This window comes from Erpetoichthys calabaricus, chromosome 16, assembly GCF_900747795.2.
Source record: "Erpetoichthys calabaricus chromosome 16, fErpCal1.3, whole genome shotgun sequence".
NCBI lineage: Eukaryota > Metazoa > Chordata > Cladistia > Polypteriformes > Polypteridae > Erpetoichthys > Erpetoichthys calabaricus.
Genome location: NC_041409.2, coordinates 76,942,899 through 76,954,867, shown reverse-complemented (window position 1 = coordinate 76,954,867; position 11,969 = coordinate 76,942,899). Strand labels below are relative to the sequence as shown.

Genomic DNA, 11,969 nt, shown 5'->3' with positions numbered 1-11,969 from the left:
TGTTTTGCGTCTCTTCTGTTTTATTGCCCAGATTTACTGAAGCAAACCTGTCCCGTCTGCCCGTACCACTGGCAATTACAGGTTTTTATTACAGCATACGGTACACGGTAGTTCTGGGATTTCAAACGTTTTACTCAAATGCTGCATTTTCTTGCTTCAATTATGGTCTCTTCAAAAGATGTCAATGAACATTTTGTTCAGCATGTGTGTGCTACTATAAAAGGGAAACAGTTATGCAAACATTAACCAAGACAATACTTTTGTTATCAACATCTTTATGTGTATTTTTAGTATTTTCCTTCAACACGTCATGCTTTACAATTTATTAATATTTAAAATCATCTTATTACAAAAAAACAATTTTACAGGTCATCTAATATTATGGATATTTATTGTGATACGAAGTCATTTTGTTTAAGGTCTTTAGACCAAGTATGTTTGATGCATTTTTGTAGCATCATGGCATAAACCTAGAGACCATCAGCGATGTACTGTAGTGTGTTCCACTTGGAGGGCTAATTCCAGAAAAAAAAAGCAGCACAAACAAGCTGGCCCTCACTCGGAATCCTTGGGAAGTCTATTTGAATCAAAAGACTTGATGACAGAGCAGACCTAAATCTAAATAAAGTTGATATGGTTAAAAAAGATGCGCCTGGGTATGCATCTGACTGAAAGGCAAAAAACACTGCTACCCCGTGGCAGTAGAAGAAACTGTAGTAGACCAGCAACTGTACATAAAACATTTAGAAATAAAACTCGTTGAAGTCTCAAAGGCATTTACTTTTGCAGAAAAAAAAGTTGTTGGAAGGATACTGGACACGTTTACCTGTTTGCTGACGCAACAGAAAATACTCATTTTAGATGCTCACTTTCTATGTGTATTGTCAGCAAGAAAAATAGTTATATCCAGTTTGATGTAAAGGCTCCACGGTGTCTTTGACTCTGTATGCACCACTTTTAAAAAGAACGTGGACCACTTATTGAAAGCACTTTTGTTCCTGAGCAGCAAAAAAAAAAATAAAATAAAATAAAAAAAAAAAAAATTCCAGAATTGAACCTGCAAAGTCAAGGACTGCCCACAATTTACCACTTGCACATTTTAAATATCCCAAAAGGAGAGTTCATCTTTGCAATCCTGGACATCCTTATACAACTCTCCACTGCATAACACTCATGTCTTTGCCGCCAGTGGAGATGAGGTAACTGTCATCAAAGAGAAAGCTTACATTGGTCACATGACTACTGTGTCCACCATACACATGGCTAGGAGCCTGGAGGGAGGAAAAAAACATACATAAACAAACAAACCCACGCAAAGGTTAACTTGAAAACACATCTACTTTAAGGTACACATTGCAATTGTAGGCTAAGATTTCCTGTCCCTGTCCACAAAATTGGAAACTGCATCATATAAATATCCGTCTATTTCCAAGTTTGCATTTTCCAGTTTAGTAACTAAAATATTAATAGGTTATTTATGATATTACTGTGGTCATTTATTAATTAATGATTCATTTTTAGCATCTGTTTTAATTTCCATGAGGTTGCAGATTTAGTGTGTTGCCCAACCTTAACACAACTGCACTATAAAAAGGTGTCGTGTAGTGTGTACAGTGAGGCATTTAAGCTTTGATTACTCAAAGAAATTAATTTGTAAAAGATTGGTGCTCAAATGCTGAGCTTTACAAAAACATTCTAACTATTAGCTAACCAAATTAGCATGATGGACAGAACAGCCCCCCATCTAAATACAGTGCAGCCGGAAAGTATTCACAGCGCATCACTTTTTCCACATTTTGTTATGTTACAGCCTTATTCCAAAATGGATTAAATTCATTTTTTTCCTCAGAATTCTACACACAACACCCCATAATGACAATGTGAAAAAGGTTTACTTGAGATTTTTGCAAATTTATTAAAAATAAAAAAAATTGAGAAAGCACATGTGTATAAGTATTCACAGCCTTTGCCATGAAGCTCGAAATTGAGCTCAGATGCATCCTGTTTCCCCTGATCATCCTTGAGATGTTTCTGCAGCTTAATTGGAGTTCACATGTGGTAAATTCAGTTGACTGGACATGATTTGGAAAGGCACACACCTGTCTATATAAGGTCCCATAGTTGACAGTTCATGTCAGAGCACAAACCAAGCATGAAGTCAAAGGAATTGTCTGTAGACCTCCGAGACAGGATTGTCTCGAGGCACATATCTGGGAAAGGTTACAGAAAAATTTCTGCTGCTTTGAAGGTCCCAATGAGCACAGTGGCCTCCATCATCCGTAAGTGGAAGAAGTTCGAAACCACCAGGACTCTTCCTAGAGCTGGCCGGCCATCTAAACTGAGCGATTGAGGGAGAAGGGCTTTAGTCAAGGAGATGACCAAGAACCCGATGGTCACTCTGTCAGAGCTCCAAAGGTCCTCTGTGGAGAAAGAAGAAACCTTCCAGAAGGACAACCATCTCTGCAGCAATCCACCAATCAGACCTGTATGGTAGAGTGGCCAGATGGAAGCCACTCCTTAGTAAAAGGCACATGGCAGCCCGTCTGGAGTTTGCCAAAAGACACCTGAAGGACTCTCAGACCATGAAAAAGAAAATTCTCTGGTCTGAGGAGACAAAGATTGAACTCTTTGGTGTGAATGCCAGGTGTCACATTTGGAGGAAACCAGGCACCGCTCATCACCAGGCCAATACCATCCCTACAGTGAAGCATGGTGGTGGCAGCATCATGCTGTGGGAATGTTTTTCAGTGGCAGGGACTGGGAGACTAGTCAGGATAAAGGGAAAGATGACTGCAGCAATGTACAGACACATCCTGGATGAAAACCTGCTCCAGAAGGCTGATTGAACATCTCTGGAGAGATCTTAAAATGGCTGTGCACCGAAGCTTCCCATCCAATCTGAAGGAGCTTGAGAGGTGCTGCAAAGAGGAATGGGTGAAATTAGCCAAGGATAGGTGTGCCAAGCTTGTGGCATCATATTAAAAAAGACTTGAGGCTGTAATTGCTGCCAAAGGTGCATCGACAAAGTATTGAGCAAAGGCTGTGAATACTTATGTATATGTGATTTCTCAGTTTTTTAAATTTTTAATAAATTTGCAAAAATCTCAAGTAAACTTTTTTCATGTTGTCATTATGGGGTGTTGTGTGTAGAATTCTGAGGAAAAAAATGAATTTAATCCATTTTGGAATAAGGCTGTAACATAACAAAATGTGGAAAAAGTGATACGCTGTGAATACTTTCCGGATGCACTGTATTATATTCACACAATATATATATTATATATATATATATATATTTTTCTTCTGGTTCGTCCTGCTTCCACTTCAAAACTGGTCCCGCCCACACACAGCCAACACAGCATTTCTCGATTCCTATTCGCCCTCTTCCAACCCTTCCCCACGCTGCCTGCAGCTCCATAGGAACAGAAAATGGTGAGAAAGGAATTCAGAAATCAAGAAGAAAGAAATACTTCTTGAAAGACGCAGTTGTGAATAGGTGTTTTGCTGGAGACAACAGATAATGAGTCAAAAGATCTAACCCTAGAAAAACCCTGGTTTTTGTAGATTAATGCAAACGTTTGTCCTTGGGACTTGTTAATAGTCATGGAGAAGGCGAGTCTGAGTGGGAATTGTGTGCGTTTAAATTTAAAAGGGAGATTGGTGTCAGAAGGAAGGAGAGAGGTTCTGGGAATGAAGACTGTTTCAGAATTTTGGATAGCTATCAGTTTGCACTCAATAATATGTGTATGTATTCGGGTAATGATGAGTCTTGTTCCGTTGCAAAGACCTTTTGATGGCATAATTTTTTGGAGGAGCATAACTACGGCTCCCACCTTTAGATGAAGGATATGGGGAGGCATGCCAGTTGGTGTGAGGGTGTATAAAAACTCCTGTGGGTATATTAGTTGATCATTAGGATCGTCACTGACCACTGTATCTACACTCTTGGAAGGTCACTTTTTCACCCTGTATAAGATCAAGAACTTTGTTGTTAATACGTAGAGAATCGTCGTTTGTGACGCTCAGTATTGCTGTTGCAGCAAGTTCTTGGGGAGTTACAGTTGAGAGATTAATATCGTAAAGTTGAGCAACTGGGTCTTGTTGTTGTGGTAAACATTGAAAAGGTAGTTCTGCCGTGTCTCCATTTTTACCTTCCCCAACTTGAAGAAGCCATCGAACAAATTGAGTTTCACTTTTGAGAGCTCTCATATTTTTTTGTGAGTTTTAGGACCTTCATTTCGTTCCACAGCCTGTGTTTGTTGATGCAAGAGGCAACGGTGAGGGCTCGGGAACTGCGGAAGATAACAGGCAGTATTTGGCGGAAATCTCCACCAAGAAGAATGGTTTTATTACCGAAAGGTGCATTTTCGTGAGTGAGATCTCGCAGTAGTCTGTCAACAGCTTGAAATGCATCACAATGTGTCATTGGTGCTTCATCCCAGATGATAATTTTCGCTTCAAGTATATTATTGGCATTGTTGGTATTTGGCTTCACATTGCAGGTTGATGTTGGTGTGATTTGAAGCGGTATTTTGAACACGGAATGTGCAGTACAGCCACCAGGTAGCAAAGTTGCTGCGATTCCAGTTGAAGCAACCGCTATTGCCACGTCTCCTCTACCTCTAACAGAATGAATGAGGGTTTTGTATACAAAGGTCTTGCCTGTTCCTGCATGGCCATCGAGAAAGAAATATTTCTTGGAATTAACAGGTGGACTGTATATTGCCTGCAGTACTGTTTGTACGACTGTTCGCTGATCGTCGTTGAGTTGTTGTGTGTAATCTGAAGCTATGTTTTGTTCGTGGAGAATGTCAACACAGGTTGGAGTATAAAGGTGGGATGAATTCGGTGACTGGGAGATGAAATTGTTGAAGAGTCATGCCATATCACTTGAGTATTTCATTAATTTCCGAGAGAGCGTACATCGGGGCAGTGTCAGTTGAATATTTAGTAAACAGGTCTTCGCAAATTGCCAGTTTATGTGTTTGCCATAGGTCCGGGACGTTGACAGGTTCCCCAAAGGCACAAACGATAAGGAAGCTGCATCATAACCTTTGTGAACATATTTGTAGAGAAATTTGATGGACTTCATAGATGAGCAATCTTCGACTTTAATATATGCATTGAATTTTTTACTCAACCAAGGGTTGTACGGAACTATCCATAGATTATCAATTATAAACTTGCCTATTTGTGCAGTTTGCCCTTCTCTTCTGCAGTAGATTGGGTACCGTTAATGTTTTCTTGCGTGTGTTCCTTGTAATCTTTCGGGAATCGCTTGGTGCAAGTACCATCCTTCATACACAATGCTGTTTGGTTACCTGCTGTACCACATGGTCCATGTACCATTCATTTAGTAACAATTTCAAATAACTTCGGGTCAATGTCAGGGTTAGGGAGTTCAGCAGTGACATATTTATCAATGTCATCTTTGGTTCTTATTTTAGAATTATTGTGAAGAGTAAACAGCATGTGGGCATGAAGGCCGCGCACTTCTGAAATTTGATTACATAAATATAAGAGATAACAACCCCAAAAAGATGTTGTTGTAGAATGTCTCTAAATAATTCCTGCAGCGTAGCTCTTTTAGGGCGGATGTCGACTTTTGTCGACAGGAGGGGTTGAAGGCGAATGTCGACAAAAGTCGACATCCAGGGATAAAGGGCGACAATCAGCTGTTAATGGCGACAAATCTCACTGTCACGTCACAGGCATTCCCTCTGTGCTTGGAGGAATGCTAGACTCGTTGACTCGGCAAATAAACATTGCGTGTGCGTGAGTTGCGAAATGTAAACAATGGCAAGATGGCACCGACATGTGAAAAGGCAGCGAAGCAAGTGCAGAAAAGAAAACACTTGGCAGACGTTGTTTTGCGCATTACCGCGGAGTCGGACTCTTGATTTTTCAGAATCGGACTTTATTGGCAGTGATCAGGAGATCGAGCAAGAGAGTTAGAAGCAGGCATCAACTGATCAGACACCAGCCGATGCCGCGCGAGCGGATCTGCTGCCAGTTGAGTGCCTTCGCGCAGCCGATGCATCTACGGCAAGGTTCGCATGGGATAAATACACATACATTGATCCGTTGAGAGCCGATATGGCTACCGGAGTTTACAAGACGGCATGGCTTGCTTTTGGACACGACAGATCACCAGCTGCTGTACTTCAGGTTGCTCTCTCCTGATGCTGCTTTTCAGCTACTGTCAGACGAGACAAACAGGTAGGCAGAGATTTTTTTTGAATCGCGGGCTGCGTTTGCATCGCATTCTCGTTATTCAAAGTGGAAACCCACAACGAAAGACGAGATGAAGCGCGCTGTGGCATTACAAATAGAGATGGGACAGAACTGGTGAGATAACTTCAGGGAGCATTGGTCCAAACGTGTTTTGTCCCCTGGTGGCTTAGGTACGTGCTGCTGCAAAGTTTTATTCACTTCTGTAATAAACAGAAGCAAATCCCATGGGGTGAGCCAGGCTATAATGCCATACATAAAGTTCATAAAGTTTCAGAAGATGAAAAGAGGTGACAATACGGTTTTCATGCAGGCAGAAAACTTGGTGGCAGTGGCATGGCACGATGGCAAATGGGTGACTTGTCTCTCTACAGTACACACTAACAATATATGTTAGAAAATGCAGCAACAGACAATTGAAAAATAGGCATCAAAACAACACATAGAGAATTCAGGCTCATACAACATGCAAGACAGTAACATTTGTCAAAAGTAAATATTTTTTGTTGATTTGATATGTTAAACAATTGCTTTGTGTTCTTTTTTAAAAAATGTTAGTTTTTGGAAAAATATTCAGCCCTGGGAGAAAAGAAACAAAAAAAAAATTAGCCCTAAAAGAGTTAATCCAAAAGACTCGTACTACAAAATCAGGTCTGTGCTCCGGTCTTTGGGTATCCGACAGCGCATGTAGAATTTCCGGCCAAGCAGGATTACATGTGAAAGTGATAAATAAATCAGGCTTTCCGAATTTACGTACTATGGCCATGGCATCCTGATCATTTTGCCTACACGTACGTTTTTATTTTCAGCCTTTGCTAGCAGTGCGTCTGATAGTCCTTTGTATTGTTCCATGCGCAAATCTTGTTGATGTAATCTGAGATAGTTGAGACGCGCGCCCTCTGTTTTAACATACGCATCTACGACATACTGTTGGAATAGTTTGCAGCTGGAGTGCAAAATACTAAATGTATTCCTCATTGATAATCTGTATGCGTAAAATTGGCATTGAGTAAGCCTGATTCGGTTGGTGGTTCTTTTATCGGGAACATGTTGTAAATCTTTGTGCCAGCCAATGTCTCCGTAAGGGAATAAAAGTGGGTAAACCATAGGATCGCAATTCATATTGAGAGTGGAAATCTGTTTACAGGAGTTGCCTCTGGGATAGATGCAAATATCCCTTTCGGCAGGGGGTTCGCCATATTCTCCGACGAAAATCACTGTAACATCGGTGTGACATTGTATCGTCGTAAATCCTGCCCAGGGTTTTCCTTGAAAACCATTCGTACAGATGCTGTTGGACTGGACTGAGCGATTTCATGCATGTATTTGTATGATTTAGCGAAGGGGTTGATTGTTCTGAGCATGGAATCTATCTGGAGAAGTAAATTTTCGCTGCATGCAAAGTTTGCTTTATTTTGTAAACATACTTCAGTAGCTTGTGCTGTGTCAAAAACATACAACTGTCCATATCCTAGACAGGTAGAAGTGTTAGCGTATAGTGGAGAGATTTGGTGATAAATTTGCCCGTGTATTTTAAAACAGTATGGTTCGTGGCCAGGAGGTTGAGTTATCTGTGCACCCATGGAAGCAAACGCTAGAGAAGAGTTGTATTCTCGAATGTGTTCATGATAATTTTTACCTTCTGATGTTTGCTGTGTAAGAAGCTGTTGCAAAGACACAGGTGGCTCCCGCAAAGATGGTAAAGCTACTTTACCGTCGTGGTAGCACCTCGAGTACTTGTTGGATGCATTATGCTCAGCAGGCCAATATAGTGCATGATAGTGTTTGCACTGTTGTTCTGGAGTCCCAATGTTATACTCTTGGATGGGAAGACAGGAATGAGGTGAAGAAGTACCTGTGGTAATGGGAAGAGGATTGTGTGCATGTCTGCTGAGACTGCGTTGGTTTGGAAACGTTGCTTTGCAGATGTTGCATTGAAAGACTTATGAATGAGTTATGTTGTGTTTAGTCAGACAATCCTGTGTAGTGAAGTTCTTATTGCATTTCTGGCACTCATATAGTTGTTGGGAAGAATGCCTTTTCTTGTGCTTAGCAAGTGAGGTTCGCGTTTGAAAAGTTTTCTTGCAGGAATCGCACTGGAAGAATGTGTTACTGGAGTGGGAGTCAGGTAATTTTTCAGTGGAGTGACTTTTTGTGCGTTTGTGAAGATAGTTCTGCGTTGTGAAACATTTTGTGTAAGTGTGACACTGAAACAATTTGTCATTGCAGTGACTTTTCTTGTGTTTGGCAAGGCTGGGTTTTGTTTTGAAAGGTTCACTACAAATGTCGCAGAGGAAGGTTGTACCAGTAGACGAAACTGTAGTGTTTTGTGGAAGAGAAGAATGACTGAGGACTGATGTGTTGGTGTTATCAGATATTATATGCTGCTGTGGAGACATGATTGGAATCGGTAGGAGTGCTTTATAGTGGCCATTGTCCAGTTGTCCTGAGTACAGAATGTAAATGAAGAGAGTATTTCCAGAATTGTAAATACAAGGCGGGATGTTGGGGTCGTGTTTGAAGTAAATGACAATGGTAGCATGGAGAATCTCTGAAAGAGCTTGAATTTCAGCTTCACCACCATAAACTCCAGATGTTGCCATGTATTGATAGTACTCCTGACTTGTTGTGATAACTCGATTTGCGTTGGAAAGAACAACAGGAAGAACGTCTCCAAATCTGTCCCAACGTGATGCAACAAAATCTACTGCCCTATGTCGTAGTGAAAGTGCATTGCCTTCGTCAACCGTTTGTGTCAAGAAATAACCCATCGATAGGAACAGGCACTTGCCGGATCGCGGAATAGAGATGACATTGTACAAAAACCCGTCGACAGAGAAGAAACTGTCGTTCATTTTATAACAAAGGCTTAGGAAACAACTGTCGCAGTATAACGATAATAGCAACGTGTATGGGAGGCCGCAGGCAGCGTGGTGAAGGGTTTGGAAGAGGACGAATAGGAATCGAGAAATGCCGTGTCGCATGCGTGTGGGCGGGACCGGTTTTGAAGAGGAGCCACAGACATCGTGGGGAATGGTTTGGAAGAGGACGAATAGGAATCAAGAAATGCTGTGTTGGCTGCATGTGGGCGGGACTGGTTTTGAAGAGGAGCTGCAGACATCATGGGAAAGGATTTGGAAGAGGATGAATAGGAATCGACAAATGCTGTGTCGGCTGCGTGTGGGCGGGACCGGTTTTGAAGAGGAGCCGCAGACATCGTGGGGAAGGGTTTGGAAGAGGACGAATAGGAATCGAGAAATGCCGTGTCGGCTGAGTGTGGGCGGGACCGGTTTTGAGGTGGAAGCAGGACGATAGGAGGTGGAAGCAGGACGATAGGAACAAGCGGTTGCCGGATTGTGGAATAGAGAAGATGTTGTACAAAAACCCGTCGACAGAAGATACTGTCATTCATTTTATAACAAAGGCTTAGGAAACAACCGTCGCAGTATAACAAAAATGGGAGGCCGCAGGCAGCATGGGGAAGGGTTTGGAAGAGGACGAATAGAAATCGAGAAATGCCATGTCGGCTGCGTGTGGATGGGACTGGTTTTGAGGTGGAAGCAGGACAAACCAGAAGAGAAATAAATAAGTGGGGAAAGTCTGCTTGTGGCCCTCACTGCACATGTATGGAAATTGAAAATTCCATTCGTAACTAATGCCAGTGCTAGACTCCATAACACAGTAATAAGAATGCAACAAGTCAAAGAACATCAAAACAACATCCCTCAAAACAGCCCTTCTCAAGACTACATGATGTTAGATGTAGGCAACAACATAAAGGTTAGCCAATTAAAGATTGAAAGAATTTCTAGACCTAAGTCAGAATTTTTGAGTCATTTAATGGGTGAGGAAGACATGGACATAATAGCAATACAAGAAACTCACACCAAATCAGGCGACAACCTCTGGAACAGAGGTAGCATTTCAGGATATGTCCTAATCGACACTATACACAGTAATGTGCATGGAATCACAACATACTGTATGCTAAGTCCTCTTTGACTAATTACAAAGTAGTATACAAAGGCTATGCTAATAATATGCACATACAGGCAATAAAAGTTAATGGAGTCACTATAGCCAACATGATTTACAATGTTGCATTGTAGACGTGTGTCATTTTTTCCACTCTTTATCAACAGAAACAACCGGCCACAATCGTCTAGTTCTCTACTTCTTTTAACTAGTGTTTTACCATTCCGTAAGAATTTATGCAGCTCTTTATTTGATGCATCAGGGGTACTGTTTATCAGATTCTGAATGCACAGCTGAAAAGTGCTTCATTATTGCAGAGTGTATTTTTGTTGTATGTGAATTTACACTACCATACTAGGAAAACAATTCAATAAAATAAACTTTTTATCATTCAATAAAAAGCATTACAAAACATTTTGTGTTCTCAAGAATTATGAATGTTTTGAAATAACTGGTAAATGGCTAGATGGTGACAATGCTGACTGGTGAAGAGCAAGGTGGTATCATGAATCTGCATTATAGCTTTAATGAACTTGTTTTGATGGACTTTTTTAAAGTTATAATTTATATCTTTTTTAATTATGTTTATAACAATTAGTTACGAATGCTCTGAAATCACTTCAGTTTTTTTTTTGTACACCCCATCTGGACTCACAGGTATGAGAAAACTTACATATGTGATATACCATTCGACTTGCTTTGATGTCCACTTATGCAAGACATTGCACTTTTTGGTGTTACCCCCATCTCTGACCCTTCAGACCCAATAAACACACTTTTTGGAACATATTTTCTTTAGGAAATTATACCCTTATGATAAAGAATAAACCAATATGAGTCTTCAGTAGATGGACTTGAAGTTCTGCATGCCACAAACACAGACCCAATGGGGTTCACCCCATAATGGTATACGAGGGGTCAAAGTTACTCCTTTTCACAAAACTTTGAAAAAAATAAGGATCAGTAATATACCATATGGAGTGTCATTTACTGCTATTTTGAGGTTGCTGATCATGAATATGATAATATTTTTCATATTTCTTTACCAGTTGTCCTAGCCCTCTAAGATGCACTTCCAAAAGGTTAAAATGACAAATTTCAAACATAAGCATGTGGGGTATCATTTTAGACTGTTTCGAGGTCATTGTTTAGGAATATGATGTTATTTTTGATCCTTTACTACGGTTCTAGCCGTCTATGGACATCTATTGGAGGGTCAAAAATGACAAATTTGTATTACACTTGAGAATATTCAGACATTTAAATTGAAGCAAACATTTTAAAATTTCAAATATCTGACACAACTGTTCTCGTTTATTCTGTTCTTCAATATCATTAAGTAAATAAATTTTTTTTTTTTTTTTTTTTTTTAAGAACACCCTGTTTTAGGATGTTAAATAAATAATGCAAAAACTAGTCAAACCAAACTGAACATGTTCCCTCACTGATTTTACTATAGTGAGTAGAATCTCTTACCCGGAACTGGGAGCAAGGATATGAGAAAAGGTGGACCTTCCCAAAGTCATCACCAGTAGATAAAAAGGTTTTGTCATGAGACCTGTAGACTGCATTTATATCAGTGCCATCAGATCCTTCTGGCCACAGACCTGGTCAACAACAACAACAACAAAATTGTTTGCTTAATTAGCAAGATTCAAATACGGTGATGGAATACTATATTAATATCTGATTAAACACACACACACACACACACATATTATATGTGTATATATAGAGGATAATGCTTAGACTTACAAGAATCA

General features: G+C 40.3%; 1 protein-coding gene across 9 annotated transcripts in view; it reads right to left on the bottom strand.

Annotated features, from left to right (window-relative positions):
* Nucleotides 1-257: 257 nt before the first annotated feature.
* eml1 (EMAP like 1) overlaps nucleotides 258-11,969 on the bottom strand; it is a 231,870-nt gene continuing 220,158 nt past the window's right edge. For all 9 annotated transcript variants that reach the window (XM_028822316.2, XM_051919897.1, XM_051919893.1 and 6 more), the window contains 2 exons: nucleotides 11,683-11,813; nucleotides 258-1,271 (listed from right to left, as the gene is read on the bottom strand). In XM_028822316.2, coding sequence (XP_028678149.1) covers nucleotides 1,146-1,271; nucleotides 11,683-11,813 — 257 coding nt within the window. In that variant the 3' untranslated portion in view covers nucleotides 258-1,145. The remainder of the gene's footprint in view (nucleotides 1,272-11,682; nucleotides 11,814-11,969) is intronic.